Source organism: Chelmon rostratus, chromosome 8 (assembly GCF_017976325.1).
Source record: "Chelmon rostratus isolate fCheRos1 chromosome 8, fCheRos1.pri, whole genome shotgun sequence".
In the NCBI taxonomy this organism is placed as follows: domain Eukaryota; kingdom Metazoa; phylum Chordata; class Actinopteri; order Chaetodontiformes; family Chaetodontidae; genus Chelmon; species Chelmon rostratus.
The window spans coordinates 6,950,353-6,968,992 of NC_055665.1; the positions used below are offsets into that span (position 1 = coordinate 6,950,353).

Sequence of the window (18,640 nt, forward strand, 5' to 3'; positions counted from 1 at the left end):
ATTTGTGAGCCACACCATTACGCACCGTTAACCCCTTAAAGATGCTTTTGTAGCATGTATGTTACACAAACAGACGATTTAGGGTTTGTTTTTGTTTTTAATGTGTTTGTTGTGACAGTTTGTGTCCTCCTCGCTTTCTCTCCGGGTGAAGAAGATATCTGCTCCGCAGCCGGGACCGTTTCACGGTATTGTGATCACAGGTGTCATAAACGGTCGCTTTTGGTCGTGGTCTTCGGCTGAGCTCAGATCCTCCAGCGCCACAGCTGATGGAGCGGAGTCACCTCGTATCACCCAGCAGCGGCAGCGGACTCCATTTTAACTTCGACACCGAGCCGTACCTCACGTGTCCTGGGCTGTCTCTCTCACATGACCCGAGTGTTTGTTCCCGTGATCAGCACTTCCATCTCCGTCTGTGACACCGAATATCACTTTTTATTCAAACACTGATGGATATGCTTGAACAGAGTCTGGACAACGCAAGGTAACCGAGAGTCGACCAAAATGGCTAACTGAGACAAGCTAGCAACGACATGCTATATCGGATAGCTAGTTTACGAGGCAAAACAAGGCCTGACCTAAAAACTATTGTCAAAACGAATTCAGTCTAAAGACTATTGTTAAGTTAGTAAAGTGAACTGGAAGACTATGCTAGCTGGATAGCTGAAGTCGTATTATAGAAGGCCAATGCCAAGTTGTAAAAACATTATAATCAGCTAAAAACAACTGCTAAGTTAGCTTAAGCTAGCTATTAAAACACAAACAACTGTGTTGTCAGCCACTGTAGGTAACCTGAGGACAGGATCAATGCTGTGTTTTACGTTGCGATTGTTCTGTTGGTTGACTTTTTGCTTAAGTTGGCCATAACATTAGCGAAATTGAAGGCCACTAATTGTATTGATTTATAATAATAATCGCCAACGTTAGCTGGTTGCGTATTGTCTTTAAAATCAAGGTATTTGTGCGTCCTATTGCAGCCAAGAAAAGCAAGAAGAAGAGGTTGTCCAGACATCTGAAGGTAAGAATTTATTCAACAAACTGTCACTGACAACCTTTGACACCTGTACTGCAGTGATGTGTTTATTTTGTGTTAGAGCTGGAAATAACGTTTTATACGTAGTTAACGTAAATGGTTCTAACTGCTGTAACTTCATCCGATAAGTAAGATGCGTAACGAATGTGTTAAACATTGTTTTTTGCTGCTAAGTTCAGATCTTGGTAGCTGATTTTATTCGTTTTTCCTCTCTTCCATTCTCACAACTGGCTTTTCTGTCCACTTTCCCTCCCGAGACGGAACAGGAGAGGAGCAGACAGCTGTTACAATAGCCAGTGTTCAGCAGGCTGCAGCGTTTGGCGATCATAACATACAATATCAGTTCCGCACTGAGGGTGGTCAGGTAAGTTGCTAATGGATGGAACCGAACACACAAATGATTGTTGTTTTTTTTACTGTCTATTACAAAAAGACATAAAGTGCCCCTAATGGCATACCAGCCTAGAGTTTTTGGCTAAGATTGCATCTGTTCAGCACTCACAACAGAAACCAGAACACTCCAGAACTGCTTGAGATGTCAGGTTGAATAAATGCCTGTGGGTGTTTGTACAGAGACATAAGTAGCGTCTGACGGAGCTTCACATTATGTATTGATAAATGCGGTTGAAAGGATCACATGCACAGAACATTGTGACAGTGGGGGATAACTGTCAATTAACAACTTCACGCTGCATGTATGTATTCATTATTTAGGGGCCTCTGTTATTTAGGCATAAGCGATGTTACCTTGCAGAGAGGTATGGTTGCGTTTTCATTTTGTTTTGTTGCGTGTTTTCACTGGATGCTTTGGCCTTCTCCCCTATTCCAAAGTCCAGTCAGGAGGATGGCAGTTTTTAAATTGCCTGAAGGTATGAGTGTGTGGTTTTCTTTTTCTAGTCCCGTGATTGACTGAGGACTCTCTCCAGATTGTCTGCGTACCGTCTACTAATATGATATTCACACCAGCGTTGGTCAGTGATGGACAATGGATCAGTGTTGGACAATGGAACAGTAGTTCAAGTAAATAAAGAGTAGTGTGACATTTGAGTTGGTTTATCCTTATTTGGATGATTTACACTGGAGGGAATTAAGTCAGTGATCCATGTGGTTCAATTGGTGTAAACAGGGCTAGTGTGAGGTGTCATGTGATTCCAGTTGGGTCTAGGATTGGCATGGGGCTGCTGTCACATGTCAGTCAGGAGGAGAGTCACATGATGGAGGAATACAAATACTGATTCTTGGAACAAACAAGCTCAGTTTCTTGACTTGTTTTCAAATTGAATCAAGCACATTCTGAAGCATAAGCATATTACACCCCACACAATATGCTTGCACTTCAGAATGTGCCTAAAGTGAGATCAGCACACTACTGAGATTTGGACTGTAGTGTCAGATACCAGGCTCGGCTGAACTGAAGCAATAGACATGATAAACAAGTCTACAAGTCAGGTAAGGTTTTGATCTGGGCATGGTATACTCATCATAGGTATTATATTACATGAAAAACTAATGGTTACTCAGTGTTTTTTTTTCTCTCATCCGCTCTTTTACCTGTGTTTCTCTCCATTGAAGGTGACGTATCGTGTTGTTCAGGTGACTGACCAGCACCTTGAGGGAAGAGATGATGGGGGAGGAGCAGTGAGTGTTGTCTCCACAGCTGCCTTCACTGGGGCTCCTCAAGCTGTCGCTCAGGTACCAGAATATTCCCTTTTTATTAACTGTAGAGAACCCACTGGTAATATTGACTGTTTTAAAGACTAATTGCATGCATTAGACTTTAAGTACTGTCACAGTCTTAAGGGATAAGACTGGCGATATTTCAGCTTTTATTATCTCAACAGTCTCCCTTAAGAAATTAGAACCAACAATAGATTTATCCTGCTAACAAGTATTGTCTCTGTAGACAAAGCCCGGTGTTACTCATGCCATAATACTCCAATGCTCTCCAAATATTATTAAACGTGTGAAAGAGACATGCCATTGTACTGGGTGACATATTCCCTTGTTAAGATTAAAGCTGCAAGTGTAGGGAAATTCCACTGAGCTTGTCTAACTAGCAGAGCTACTCACAGGGATTAAAAATGCAGCCGCAGAAGAGTTTTGGAATAAGGTACAAGGGGGACATTGATAGCCAAATTCATGACACAAGTTTTTGGTCTAAAACTGCAAGAACAGGTCAAATTTGTCTTCATTTGCAGTATACTGATCACTTTACTGACCTTGCTGTTATCTTTGCTAACAAGATCACAGCTACTTCTTTTTTCTCCCTTTAGCCCAGCTGTCACATGGCACTGTGTCTTGCTTGGGGGTCTAGAGGGTATAGCAGTATTGAGTCTGACAGAGACTGAGGTGTGCGTTTACCTGCTGTGACTGCTCCATTGCTACTTGTTCAAGCTCTGCTCCGTCCCTCTTACCTGTCACAGGCTGTGATCCAAAACCCTTTCAGTAATGGAGGAAGCCCAGCAGGAGAGGCGGTGGGAGGGGAGACGCGCTTCGCTTACTTCCCTGCAACCGCGGTGAGCGACGGGACCGTGTCTGTGCAGGCCGCCGCGGATCCTACACTCACACAGGCAGGGGGTGAGCCAGTTCTCATGCTTATTTTGAGTTGAAACTTCCCACAGAGCTGCAGGGTTAATTTAGCCATTATTTTGAGTGACAGACGGAGTGTAATGAGGAGTGCCATAACGAGAGAACAACAGCCAGTTTTTCAGTAGTTGTAAATGAACCATGATCCCCACAGCTCTGGCCGATGTGAAACAAAGTTGGGACCATATAAAGTATTGTAGATTAGAAATTCTGTTGCCATTTTTTTCTTGGTACTATAATTAAAATTTGATTAGTGATACAAGTGGACATAGCATTTTTTGTACAAGCAGCATATTTTGTTGAAAATAAGGTTCCTCGCTCCATAATGTCAGAAGCATTTTTGCCATTGTTAAAATATGTTTCTCTTCACAGTTTAGAAATGACTCAAGTCAAATACTATCACGGGCCAAAATGAACTTAGTCACGCTGATCATAATTACTGTTTGCTTCATGTCACATGTCCACCCACCCTGCTTCTCTTCCTCTTTATTGCCATATGTCGTCGTCTGGCTAGACTGACTGTCCTTGGTTGCATGGTGGTGATCCAGAGAAAGCTGGTGGACTCTATATGCCTGTCAATGAGGGTGGCCGACCTGGAGAGCAGATTGTAGCCTCTGGCTCTGTTGTACACAACCAGCATCTGCTTGTTCTGGCATTCTGTTGCCAGGACACTGGTTGGCAGTTTAAGGAGTGGGTTATCAGTGTTCCCTGATGGTTTTAGAGTGAGAGTGTAGCGTTTGGACAAGTGGTTACAGGAGCAACTTGTAATTCATCACTCAGTGTTTCTGCTGGGGTCTGTGCTTTCTGCCACGCTCTTGGTCCAGGCTAGAGCTCTGCACAGGCGTGAAAACGAGACCGAAACGAGACCTGTACCTGCATCTCAGCACCAATTCCAACCCAGTCTGATCTAATGTTACCTTTTAATTTTTTTTTTAAACCACGATGGATGCTTGCGTGCCATTCCCAATTTGTTAGAGCACATGATATCTTTGATTTACTTGTTTTGTCCGACCAACTGTCCAGACACCAGATACTGAATTTGCTGTCATATATTACAAAAAAACTGCAGCAAATCCTGTCATCCGAGAAGCTGAAAGCAGAGACTACTGATTAATCAGTTATCAAAATAGCTGCAGATTAATTGATTACTCGACCTACAGAAGATGTATCGACTCATTGCAGCTCTGTGTGAGGCATACACAGGGTGAAGCTGAGCTGGTCACAAAACAAATGTAGCTTGTAATAGCTAATAAACAATGTTTCTCACATGTTTGTGGCAGTAACGCTACACAAATTTCATCCAAGTACCCCCACATGGCACTACAGCATTTCCAAGTAATATACCATCTGCCCCGCCTGTGAGTTACTAAGCCCTTGTCTTTAAGTTTTAGTAAGATGACCCTGGCTCATAAACCCAGACCATCATTCCCTGCTGAATATTACAGTTCAGTCAAGACGAATACACGGGCATACAAGGTCATTGGGTTTCTTCATTAAGGGAGCTGTCCCTGAATCTTTGGCTTTTTTGATAATCTCCCCTTTAGCAATTTTTTTTAATGTACTTCATCCATTACTGAGGTTTAGCTTGTCAGGCTAATGCAGCACTTCTCACACACCCATCCTGCGCCTCTCGCGCTCACTGAGTACGTGTGTTGTTCTTGCATCACATGACGCACACACAAAGACGTCAGATGCCCTTAAGGCCATTGTCAATTGACGCACCTCAGTTATAACTTGATACACTCTAGATGCAGCAGCAGAAAACTACAAAACCAGCTGTGTTTGGGGCACTTTTTTTTCCCCCATTTGGGTGTTGTGAGTGGCTGCTTGCAGATGCCACAGAAGGGGAAGAAGAACATGAGGTTGCTTTGCTGTGGGTAGCAGCCGGAGCCAGGGCGTTCATCTTCTGTGAGCCGGTGGCAGTTTAAGCAGCCATGACATACTGGCTGAGGAGTGCACTGTAGGGTGTAGGTGGAGAGTGCTTCACAAGCTGTCATCTCCTATGAGGTGAGTGATAGTGAAGGATAGTGTAGTGGGCTCTGGCAGTGAACCACATTCTTACTGGATCCATGAGCAGGGAGTGCTTGACCTTTCTGTGGATTATACGCTATAATATAAGTGTTATCCATCCTCAAGCGTCATCATTTTTGGTTTTCACTTTCTTCCAACAGTATTTTTCCACCAGAAACACCTTCTTAAAAAAAGCTGATTTTCTCCATGGATTTCATACACAAGTTCAGTGTTTCTTGCTGCAAGAAGACACTAAACTCAGTGATCACAAAATGAGGTAATAGAAACTGAAGTGCAACATGGCGAGAAAATGCCAAAGAGCTTCTGGGCACAGGAGTCCCTCATCAAAAGTTTTTTTTTTTTTTTTTTAAGGCATAAACTAAAGGCTTTTTGGAGATTTGAAACTATCGAGCCCCATTCATGTGTAATGGCTGTGTCAAGGAGTTACAATGTCCCGTTATGTGGCGTTACCACGTGAAGGCACCTTAATTTTTGGGCTGATTCATTGAAAAAGGCAGTAAATTGTGTTGGCGACTCACAGGAACAAGATGAGTCCCGCCGGCTTTGTAGCAGTGCTGAAAGGCACAGTTTCCGTGTGCCTTGCAGTGGAGTTTGTGGATTTTTCTCTCAATTTTATATTTCAGGTTTTGTTGTGAACGTCTCAGGAGCTGGGAGAAAAAGGAGTCTTGGCAGTTTTTCTGTCTACGTGTTGATTGTACATGAGAGTGCTTCCACTGTGTAAACATTGTTTTCTGTGTGCCTGCGAGGATTTAGTTTGATGAATTTTGGAGTTTTTTTTTTAACGATGAAAACACTCTTACTTGTTGTGAGATATTTCAATAGAGTCTTTCGTGCCATGCCGCCCTTTTGTCTTTTTCCTCATTGCTAACTGTTGACTCCTATACCTTCCACAGGCCAGTTTTATGTGATGATGACCCCCCCTGATGTCATTCAGGCAGGCACGCCACGAACCATCGCCCCACGCACACAGCCCTACCCTGCGTGAGTATCAGCTCTATCAATTGCTGTTTGGGAAAATTAGACGATATTGATATTGCAGTCTGAGACACAGCTATTTCTGAAAACAAACTAACCGCTGGTCAGTTCTTGTCCATGTCCACAACAACACTGTTGTTGTCGTCCATGTAAATGGCACTCGAAATGGGCCATCTAGTGATTTTGAAGTCGTGAATTGCTCAGTCGAAGTTTGAAGGTGAAGTTTGGTTGGAGTTTTAAAAATGGGGCAGATTGCTTTTTAATTTGCTTACAGAAAATTTCTTTTCTATCAATTAATGTGGATTAATTTCTGTCAAGCCTTTAACCATTTAATAACTCATATTTGAGTTTTGGCGGCATGGGTCTGCTCCTGTGAACTCCAGAACAAATCTGCACAAGCTTGACACTGACTGCTTTCAGTTTAAGAAACCCCACCTGGCAGAGCCTGAGATACACAACATTTAAATGAACACATATTGAGTGAACAAAGCATGCTGAATTCACCTAAATCTAAATGCTAATGCAGGAGGAGGCTGAGGAAGTGGAGGGAGTTAACTTGCTGGGAAATGGGGTAGGGATGTGGTGTTAGCAGAGAGAAAGAGCACCAAAAGCCATTTTTATATGGCCCACCTAGTTTGAGAACGATCAGGATGATTGATGATTGGATATAATATGGTAATGTGACTGTAAAACAACTTCCATGCCAATTTAAATTACGAGAGGCTCAGTTTATGAAGTGCTACTGTAGTTGTTGTCTTTAACCTCTACCACATGCTGTGTGTCTGTCCAGGGACTCTTCTTCATCTCTCTCCTGAGCTCACTTTGAAGGTTTAGTTTATTTCAAGGGCCTTTATTTTAGCCCATCCCGGTTGGCCCGTTTCCTCCTTCTCCTCCAAAATCTTCTTCTGTTATTCATCTCTAAAATTCACAACATGTATCATTTTAATCACGCTTCAAAAAGGGATTCATCTCAGCCTCTCTCCAACTGTTAGCCACATGCTGGTGATTGCTATTATTAAGATAATCAGCAGGCTCACCTGAGCAGAGACAAACTGAGTTGTCATCTTAATTGCTTGTTACCAGTCGGGTTCTGGCCTACTACGGATACTTATTCAGAAAAGGAATTCCAGCCAGCTTTATTTCAAATTCAGAGTTCACTTGCCAGAAACACAGGAGCCGTAGTGCTTAGGGGTGCACTTTTCTTTGAGGACAATGTAACTATGTTTTGTCCTTGTTTGGTAAAGCCGAAGCAGAGCCACATGCTCGTTTGGTAACCCAAAATGAACACAATTATCAAATTAAGTTAGCACTCACCTCCATTTTCCACCAGGCTTGCACTGAACCATTAATTTACGAAACTGACAGGATGCAATAAATTAACAATGGTTGCTCTAGGCAGCACATAAGCTCCTGTTTTCCTCCTCATTTTGATAGTTATTAAAAGACACAAACAGAAGACAGGCACGACACTATTAGCTGCCTTTCATTCATCATGTGTCAGTTCGGGTATAAGCAGTATATGGATTGACAGCAAGGACGTCGACTGCCTCTGTGATTTTTCAAGAACTTCGGATTTCTCGAAGATTTAAGCTCCTTTGTTGTGGGCAGCATTACGGGGAATTCTAGATGGGCCCTAAATTTGGCAGCAGCTCTGCCGTTTTTGATGTAGCTTGATATTCACAACATACAGCAGACTCCTTTCCAGTCGGGAGTAAAGAACCAGCTTTGTTGCAGCGTGCGCCTGCGTCGCCATGTGTTGAAAGCGAATTGTTTTCTCATCTCTCAGAATGCCTATCTGCAATATGTTTGGTTCTATTTATTTCCTCTGACATGAATAATTTATGATTTTTGACACAAGCCTCAGAGTTATATTTAAGTGTAAACTAATGAACAATGACATTATGGTTGACATGTGAGTAAAATGAATGAGAACTTCACCACCCTATCTGCCGTTCGCAGAGATGAAAACGAGCTGCTGCAGCATGAAGGTTTAAACTGGTGAGGACAGTTTCCACATTTCTCCCACACTCCTTTTTTTTTCCACAGCAAATGAACTAATCAAATGAGATCACAAGAGGAGAGAAGAAGCACACAAACCTCTGCCCTCCTCCCCTCTCCGCCCCTCCCCTCTTTTAAGTCCCTGGTGATTCTCCTTGCTCTTGATGTGTGCGACACAGATGTAGCGTTTCTTCAGCGCTGACCCTGATCCATTGTTGTTAGTTGTGCTTGTGGCAAATGTATTCCTCCATTAGGACTTAGAAATTAGGTCATTGTTCTCCATCTGGAAACAAATGGCTTGCTCCACACTTTTATTTTAGTATCATTTTCAAAGTGTCCTCTGTCGAAAGTTGTTTGAGTTTTGCTCTCTTGCAGCCTAGTTTAAGTTTTGAAACTAATTGGACCACATTTGAGGTTTTTATGTGCTGGAATTCATATTACAGATTAATAATACAGATGAAGCAAATGAAAACTTTGTGTTGGCAATTTAACCGTATCCCATTCGCATAATTCTTTGCACAGACTCCGTTAATGGTAACTAAAGCTCATCTTTGTTCATATCATTCATTTAGAGACTATCAAGGCCAAGCTGCAGTCACTTGTATCTCAATGTACGCTTAACTGACTCATTGTCCAGGCCCTGACTAAAGTAATAGCCTAATAAAAGGGCAGGAGGACTGAAGGTTTCTCTTTCAAGGATAAATATAAGACAATGCAAACTTAGTCCTCTTCTGTGTCCATGCTTCAATTTCTATGACTAAAGCACTCCAGCAGCAGGGTTGTGTACTGCTAATGCGGATTTTTCTGTTAACAATAACTCTCAGGGACCACTTAGATGAGGTGTGCCTCCAAATTGTGAAAGTGCGGGGAGGGTGCATTCCTTTAGGCCTGTACATTTAGTTATTCAAACCGTCATCCACATTTTTTTTACACTCTGCCGAAGAGTACTGTTGGGCTGAATCCATTATACAGCTGAAATCCCATTAAGATGCGTTGAGATACAAGAGAGACTGCAGTTTGGCTTGGCTGACTATCTCAAACAGAGATATCAGCAGTCGAGTTGTGTTGATGGGTCACAAATTCACTGCTGTAGAATAAAGATGTGTCGTAGAGGGACTGACAAGGAACGAGAATGACCTTACAGGACGTTATTAACTTCGTGCAGGGAGTAATGCATCCAATAGAGAATACTTGCATTATTTTTGTTGCACGGTTTTCTTAAGCAAAGACATAATTTTCTGCACCGTTTCTCTGCTTTTGCATGGTTGATTCATTTGAAATGGGGTGATTGAAGTATTAATTGTCTGTTCCATTATTGAGACATAAACAGTGTTGAAATATTCACTTGGCCACCTATATAATTATATGTGAGTGTGTTATTGGCCTGCTCATGTCATGGTGGGTGGTTGGATAAGTCTCCCTGTCACGTCTCAGGGACTTAATTAACAGAATACCTCAGGGAAGACACAGAGACAAGAGACAGTTGTGTCATTAGCCGTACGCCCAGACTCCAATAGACAGCATCTGGTTTTCTACAGTGTCGTAATTTTACAGCATAATAAAGCAGAGAGCTCCCTTCGAGCCACACCTGGGAGGAGGACAGCCAACAAGAACAAGAAGGTTGGACGAGTCTCAGTATTCCAGTCAAAGCAGCCCAGCTTCAGGCCATTGAGGCTGTCAGGACTGCATATGTGGCCTCATATGGCTGTGCATCCTTCAGTATCTCTACCAAAAGGCACTACACAACTTCAGAGGCTCCTTTTTAAGTAGCACACTGGTCGTGGCTGTGAAGGCTGTGATTACAAAAGGCTTTAAAGATAAGAGTGAAGAATAGTTTTTAATAGGCGCAGGATTAGGTGAACTTGGCAGGGGGGGTTGGTTTGGATGCGTGCCTGATTGTAGGGTAGTCAGAGATGGGAGATATTGTAGTGTATGAAAAGTGTTTTATTTCCTGTCTGTCTGCAGGAAAATGGATGGACCGCGAACACCGAGAGATGAAAGGAGAAGAGCGCAACATAATGAAGGTGGGTAATTAGCTATGATTGTGGCTTTTGATTTCATCAGACAGTGCAACACAATGCAGTGTGGTGCCTAAATGGAGCATTTTTGTTGAAAGAAAATCACAAAGACCTGTCAAAATATTCCATTAAGAAGATAACATATGTTTACAGACTGGCCACTAGAGGTTACTGTTGAGCTGTCCGCCAGGCAGTATTTGGTACCGAAAGTGCATTGAAATGACAAGATCTAGGAACTGAAAGCTTGGCTGTGTTAAACTAAAATTACCTCTCATCTATCAATTTTAAAAGATAAACAAATCAGGAAATGCTGCATGTATTTATATACATTTTACATTTTTTCAACGGTTTCTATTTGAACACTCAGTTGAGAGGCGGCGAAGAGACAAGATCAACAACTGGATTGTCACACTTTCCAAGATCATCCCAGACTGCAATATGGACAGCACCAAGACTGGAGCAGTAAGCAGTCTTACTTGTCTCTGCACTGCTGCAAACATTTGACCCACATTTCTGTTTTAAATGGCCACCATTCAAGCTCTGTGACTGCGTCCCTGTCCTTCTAGAGCAAAGGAGGCATCCTGTCTAAAGCTTGTGACTACATCCGAGAGCTGAGGCAAAGCAACCAGCGGCTGCAGGAGAGTCTGAAGGAGGTGGAGAGGATACAAATGGACAATGAGTTGTGCAGACAGCAGGTATGAATACCGGTGTATGCCCTAGCCTACAAATACCGGCATCAAGTGAAGTTTTCAGGACTTCAATGGTGGGTGAAGAAGGTCTATGAATGATAATGTCAGAATCTTCCTTTGAGCTGGTTGGGTGTCGCAGATAAATAAGGTGGCCATCGTGGCCTGCATATGTGTCTATGAAGATTGCCACTGCATTGAATAGATTAGTTCAAAAGCATAAAATCCATCCAGCCCCATGCGCGTCTTCATTTCCCCAAAACAAACCCCCGGAGACTTCAGCCCGTAGAGCCGATCACCACAGCCTGACAAAGAGGATCAAAGAGTTTGCGCTCATAGAATGAGAAGTGTTACCTGAAATCAGCCCATTGAGAGACTGTGGGAATAATATACACAGGGGTTGTGTGAGAACTAACTGCATGCTAATGCACTCAAAGTATTGTGAAATCTTGCAGCTCTGAAGCTGCCACATCTCCCTGTTGAATCCCAGGCCTGCAAGGCACTCGGCAATATATTCTTAGTCTGATGCTCAAAGCTCAATATCCTTGCCTCAGTGGGGAGGCAGGGAATTCAGGATTCACCCAAGGGAAATGTAGTGGAGATGACATACCTCAAGATTTGATAATCCAGTTGGTTGTGGACAGCGGTGTCTTTAAAAAGGGCTGCACATACTACTCTTTAATCCCAAGGATTGAATAGCCCTGTGTGTACATTACACACAGCCAGCCCTCTCAGTCTTCAAACGAAAAAGTTTGGTCTGTAAACTTGGAGCTATATTAAGCTGTCACGGGGATGAAGATGTTGATAATGAGATTTTTTTTTTCTTGGGTTCTTTGTTCTTAAGATTGAAGAGCTGAAGAATGAGAACGCTTTGCTCCGAGCGCAACTCCAGCAGCACGGTATCGAGATGGTCGGAGAGACGCCGCCGCAGTGAAGCAGAGGCGGAAAGGGCAGGGAGGGGCGCCGCCGCCCAGACACGCAACCGACGTGGTGGAAAGGAAGGCGAGACGATGAAAGAACAAGGACTTGTGAAGAATCACTTTCTTTTTAGTGAATGCATCCTCCCCTGGGCTCCCAGGTCACGGCCCCTTCACTGGCCAATTGTGGCTGTGCTTGACTGTTCCAATCCTATTGAGATAACCACCAGTTACAACTCAGCAGACATGTGCTCCAAGAATAGATGCCCACTCTTCACCACCAGAGTGCTGCACTGGCACTAACTATGAAAACGAAGCGCTTCTGAACTCCTCCCTTGTTTTGTATTTATGTAGCCTCACTCACGGACTCTGATGTTTGTCATTTAATTTTGTTCCCCATAACTGTATTTCTCCCCCAAAATTATTAATTTTGACTTAGTTCATGCTTTTACTCTGTTTGTGTTTTTGAGTTCTGTTTTAATGTTGTTTTTAGCTGCTTTAATTTATTAGTCCGCTTGCTGACAGAAGCCTTGATGGAGACCAGTTACACTGAAGCTCATGCACCCAAGAGAAGCAGATTGAATTTTAAGTGAGACAACATCAAAGTGTGCAAAACATTCTGATTCTGCAGACGGAAATAATGTGACACACATAGCTTACCTAGACCCAAAGACAAACAAGGAGCTGTGCTGGCCTGTGCTTCTTTGCTGATTTATGTAAATATGACTTCTCATGTTTTAATACAGATGTTACAGAATGTTAGAGCAGATTATCTCTGGGAGTCAACAATCAATAACTCATTAACTTTACGCTGGCCCGTTGTCATGGTGTGTGCAATCCTGGAGCTTGATTTGAGAAAAAAAAAAAAGTGGTATACTTGAATTGTTGGGCATTTGCTTAGCCAGAAAAATAATTCAAAGTCACTTGTGAAGAACCAACTGCTCAGATGCTATTTAATTACAAATTGAGATGTACAGGTATGGACGATGTGGATTGACAAAGCCAGAGAGCTGGATTGTGGACTAGAGAGGAGAGCGGTGCAAATTCCAACTTTTGCCAAACTATAGATAGGTACTGTGGGTTTTTTTTTTTTTTTTTCATCTTTTGTTCATGTGTGATTTACCGGTGTCTCAATACGTGTAAGAATAATCCCCACATGTTTCATTTCAAGCTGTTTGCTCTATTTTGGTATTGCAACACTTCAAATGGAGCTCAACGCACGAGGGTGGGGAGACACCCCGGGGAGCAGTGCTCAAAGACTCTGCTCGCTATGGAGAAGGAGCACGCACAGATCCTGTGTTGCACTTCTTAGCCGAGCACAACTCGTTCTCCACGAAGAGACGGAATAGTTGGAAAGTGGCAAACTTGGAAATTATCTCTCGTATTTCTCCACCCACTCAGGCGAACAATAAGTAAACTGTAATTGGTTGTACAAACAGCAAAAGCCAATATTAACATTGTTGATGATTTTGTGAATGAATATACATGATGTATTTTTGTTCCGCTTTGGGCGATGTGAGTGAAAGTGGAAGAGAGATATCAAGCTTCGGAGCCACTTATTACAGCGCGATTGCTTCTCCCTGTGTCAACAGCTCAGGATCCAGCAAAGCAAAACCAACACTCAGACCCCTGGCAAAATCAGGCAGACTATCACATTTTAATATCTCAGACTGTGCAAGTTAGCAGCTTGTGCTTTGGAAGTGCTGTTCTGCTACTACTGCTAGATTCAAACCTGATAGCGCAAGTGTCTGATCTATCAAACAAGGCTCCTAGCCAAAGTTGAATGATAGATGTTTTGCAGTAGAGTTTTTTTTTTTTTTTTTTTACACCTCAGTGAGACGAGAGCAGAAAATGTGAATGTGAAGACATGAATAATGCTTTGGAAGATGGGTGTTCACAAATGAAAGGTCACTTGTGGCTAATTCTTTTTTTTTCCCCCTTGTGCTTCTTTTTTGAAATGGCAAAAGAAAGAAGGAAAAAGGACTCATTTTCTCTCTGTAGCAGCCTCACTGTTCTCAGGTTAGATTGTAAGACATCTTTTCTAAGTAAAATGGTGGAAAATAAAACTTTGACTAGCTAATCACCTTTAAGAACTTTGGTTGTGCTTCATTGTCCTGCAGATGTCAACGTCCATCCTTTACATACTTCTGTCAAGTCAGTTTTCAGCCCCTCGTGTGTTAGTCCACATAGTTTAGTTAGCAATATATCTTAAAAACATCATGTGCCTCACTTCACAACTCCTGAACTGTGGCATGTGAAAACAAAGTTAATATTTTTCTGGCTTTCTCAGATTTAGATGAGAATTTCAGCACACCTGGCACATTTGAACATATTCTGCCATTCTGAATTATTATTATAATTATTTTTTTAAACTTTCATTCAATCTTTACCAAATTTGCTGCATGAAATATTAAATCCCCAGAATACTTGGTTTCAAAGGTATTTCTCTCTAACCTTAAATATTTGTGACTCAATTTTGAACAGTCAACCTTTCAGAGTTTCATTCAAATGACATTAGAAAATAAGTTTTTAAGGTCTTTAAGATAAGCCTAGAAATTCCTACAAACAGAAAACCAGAATTTGCTGTTGGTGCAGCCTACTTGAGATTAGCTGCTGTACCAGCTACTGTGGAGGATGGGGCAAAAATGAAAATGATAGTTCAACATCAACATGATGAATTCAAACCAGAGATCCTGAGTCTGACTCCTTTCCTGTAATATTCCAGGACACGGTGGGTTGGTATTCTCTAAAAATGCTCAGTCCTGATTGGCTGAGCATTTATTATGATTATGATTTGTTGTGTATTTTAATACAATCTTGATTCCATAAAAGCTTGTAAAACAGAAAACATTGTGATAATTTGCTAATCTTTATATATATATATATATATATATATATATATATATATATATATATTCAACTGAAAACAGCACAAAGGTGATAAAACAGTATAGCTAATCAGCTTCATTGATTTTTGTAAATATCTGCTTATTCTGAATTTGATGAAGCAACACATTTAAAACTGAAAGTTGTGGAACGCTCCAAAATCACCTGTTTGGATCATTCCACAGGTAAACAGGTTGATTGGTAAGAGGTGATAGTATCCTGGAAAGGCTGAGTCGCTCACAAGTAAGTAATGTTTGCATTCTGTTTTTATTCAGGTTTCACACAGACTCTTAACTTTTTTTGGAATCGATGCAGACTTAACATTTTGAGACACTCTCTTATCAAAACAAATCTGGGGGATTATACAACCTCGAGGAACGTGTGCACCCTCCGCGTACTCTTCAGTTTATGCAATCAACACACTGGTAAAATTAAAACCAGTAAGTAGCTGGAACACACAGAGGGCACCTTGGGTGAGAAAGATCAATGCTGGATAAAAGGCGCATCTAAGCCCGCAGTGGGATTGAGTCTGACACCGCAGGTCAAGGCATTTAAGCATCATTCTGCTGCTCTTAAAGAGCAAGCAGCCGTGATTTTGATAATCTTTTAAGTGCTCACTGGGATGCTGTACACGCCCAGACAGTAAGACTATTTATAACTGAAGGAGCCATTATCCATCAGCATTCATTAGGCTGACACTATGTGTTAAATTTGCCTGGGTTTGTCTTGCCGCCCCCCTCCAGCGTCTCCAGGCTCGTCAGCTGCCATCCGAACACACAGAGCTAGCCAGGCGGGCAGGCAGGCGTCTGTGTGTCCCTGTCTCTGTTTGAAGTGGCTGATCTCTGACCCCACGTTCCTCTCTGATAGGGACATACGTACTTTGTCTGTCTGCCTTTTTTCAGCTCAAACCTGTAAAAGCTCTCTGAAAAAACAACAACAAAAAAAAAAAAACATGCCGAGTTGAAAGTCAGATTGGAAAAGAGCTACAAGACAATATAGAGAGGCGTGGGACACTTTTCAAACAAACCTAATATGAAGCGTGCGCAGGGCAACGTGGCTCTTCCCTCTCTGTGCAGATAATTCACTTACAATTAATTGATGCATTAATTGGACGAGGGAAGTGTCTCCGCTTTGAGCGATATATATTATTATTGCAGAAATGATGCTTAGTGTCTGGTCGGTACTGAGCAAATGTCTGTTTCCCTGTTTGCCTGGAGGGCAGAACAGAGCCACATGCTGTAAAATCCTTTACGCGATTGGAAAAGTCCTTTTTTAAATTTGTGTTTAGGCACGTCAACCAAAGCACACGGTTGGCTGATTTTCATTGAGCTGGTGCTGGCCAAAGCATTCTGCTGGAAAGCCACAGTTCCATGTTCTGCAGGCCGGGCTTACCTTTGTGCTTTCTGAGCTGCAGGAGCACACAGTCAGGAGCATGCATCGCCCACTGCCTCAGCCTGTTTCACATTACCTCTCTCTCAGGTTGTTATTTGTCAAAAATGGCTGACAGGAGGACTCTTATGCCATCTGACACACAATGCTCCTCGTGCATTGTATACCACACAGAATCTCATCTTTCTTGGGCCTACATTAATAACTACAGAGCTCCTGTCGCGCTCATAATAGTAGTATCAGTACAAAGGTATGTGTTCTGCTGCTGTCAAGAGACGGAGGGCTGGAATGAGCTCAGCTTTTTTTTTTTTCCTGTCTTGAGCAGCCATGGTTTTTTGCTTCTACAGTATTTTGATCAAACTGACAGGCAAATTCTGTTTGCATATGTTTCTCGAATAAGAAGAAACAGCAGGGAGTGTAGTTTCTCAAATCAGTGTTCAACATAATATCGGATAAACAATAAAAATGTCGCTGTTTCTGATCATTGATGTGTCTTGTTTAGGACTTTCTGATCGCAAATACAATCATTAGATGACAGAATCGGATGCTAGATGCTGCAGCAGAAGTTATGTTGTCTGAAATTCATATTTATTTATATTGTTTAATCCTCCCAGAGAGGCCCGTTCAAAGCATGAAATGGTTGACGCCGTGTACAACAATTAAGATGAACACTAAACTATGGTCAAATAAAGGCTTGTGGCCATATTCCACTATGATTTAACACCTTTTCAGGCAGTGAAATGCTCGTGTAGCAGCTGAAATCAAATGGAGGAACGCTCGACGAGAAGATCGTAGTTTAAATTTTTTTTTTTTATAAAAGAGCCTCTCAGTTACAGGCAGACAGAGTGCTTTTAAACTGCGGTGACATATGTTCAATGCATTACCCTTTTGTAAAAGGTGCATTAGACTCACATTTCAGCTGTAGCTCGCGCATCAGGAGAACAAAACAGCTGTCTCTCCACTCTGGAATAACATAAAGCAGCAAGATGCTTAAAAGCTGATTTATGCCATTTTAGCACCTCCCTTCATGCTGCCGTCTCAAGCACGCTATTTTCATGCAGTTTTTACTGCCCAGCCCAAATCTCAAAGTCATTTTTGTGGCTGGACTTGTGGTGAGCGCTTTAACCTTGTTTATCCTTGTTTTGTGTTTATTTTAGAATTATTACAGATGTGATGTTGGTCTTGATTTATTGTTTGAGCTTTTCTTGTCTCTCTTTATTGTACAGCACTTTGAGCTACTTTGTTTTTGTGGAATGGAAGCATATAAACATGGTTTTATCTTCTGTTATTATCATTTTTAAGGGAATTTTGTCTTCTTCATGAATGACATTAAGATTGAAATTGCTCAACAGTATTTTGGAAGTTCCAGTAACGTGTCTCTACACATGAAGTGGGGAATTCCCCACACTGTCAAAATGCAGAAACCCATTAACCTGAGCTCCATACTGCCCCCTGGGTCTGAAAAGTCACATTGCATTTATTTAACACTGAGTCAGTGCATGATCAGAGGTCATCACTATTAAATGTTCTCATGTTTATTTACAAAATGGTGTGTTTATGATGTACCGACACTGGTTCCCCCATGTCCTCATTTTGAGGAAAGATGGAAACACTGTGCAGGGGGCCGGTGTTTGGGGTGCGGGGTTGTGTGTGTGTGGTGGGTTTGGTAGCGGACGAGGTAAATCTGTGGAATGTCTTGCAGCTTCAAGTACAGCAGGTAAGGCAGGAGAGGATGAGGGGATAAGGGGATGAGAACTGGACGGGGACAGGAACAGAGGTCGATGATGAAACAGGGACAGATGGGGGCAATGCCCTCGACCGGGAGGAAAAGGTAGAGTGGCGCCTGTAGAGGTGAGTCTGTCCGCCGTGCTGGTGCCTGGCTTTGTTTGGCCAGAAGATTCCTACTGATAGCCTCAGTGGCTGTTGGGAGACACGCATGCTCAGTGAACACAGGCCAAAACATGCTCAGAGAACCCAGACCTACACACTCTTTTCTCCTTTTAAACATCTTTTATGTGTCTCTTTCCTCTTCTCGCAGTAAACCTGGATATGATAATATTTTTGTCACGACTCGTTCAACCAGTGACAATTCCTCAAGAGCTGAGTCATGCTCATCATGGCTGG

The 18,640-nt window shown here is 42.3% G+C and overlaps 1 protein-coding gene across 3 annotated transcripts; it reads left to right on the forward strand.

The window, feature by feature from the left end:
• The first annotated feature begins 301 nt into the window (after window positions 1–301).
• On the forward strand, window positions 302–13,137 carry LOC121610825 (upstream stimulatory factor 2). 3 transcript variants are annotated; one of them, XM_041943117.1, is made up of 11 exons: window positions 302–481; window positions 975–1,015; window positions 1,288–1,394; window positions 2,603–2,722; window positions 3,454–3,607; window positions 6,541–6,628; window positions 8,582–8,620; window positions 10,586–10,644; window positions 11,006–11,100; window positions 11,205–11,333; window positions 12,169–13,137. In XM_041943117.1, exons 1-11 carry the CDS (start codon window positions 447–449, stop codon window positions 12,256–12,258), a joined length of 957 nt encoding a protein of 318 aa, XP_041799051.1. In that variant the 5' UTR covers window positions 302–446; the 3' UTR covers window positions 12,259–13,137. The 3 variants fall into 3 exon arrangements, with proteins under 3 accessions (XP_041799051.1, XP_041799052.1, XP_041799053.1); XM_041943118.1 differs by lacking the exon at window positions 8,582–8,620 and having other exon boundaries at window positions 303–481; XM_041943119.1 differs by lacking the exons at window positions 302–481; window positions 975–1,015; window positions 1,288–1,394 and adding an exon at window positions 2,302–2,479.
• The last annotated feature ends 5,503 nt before the right edge of the window (window positions 13,138–18,640 follow it).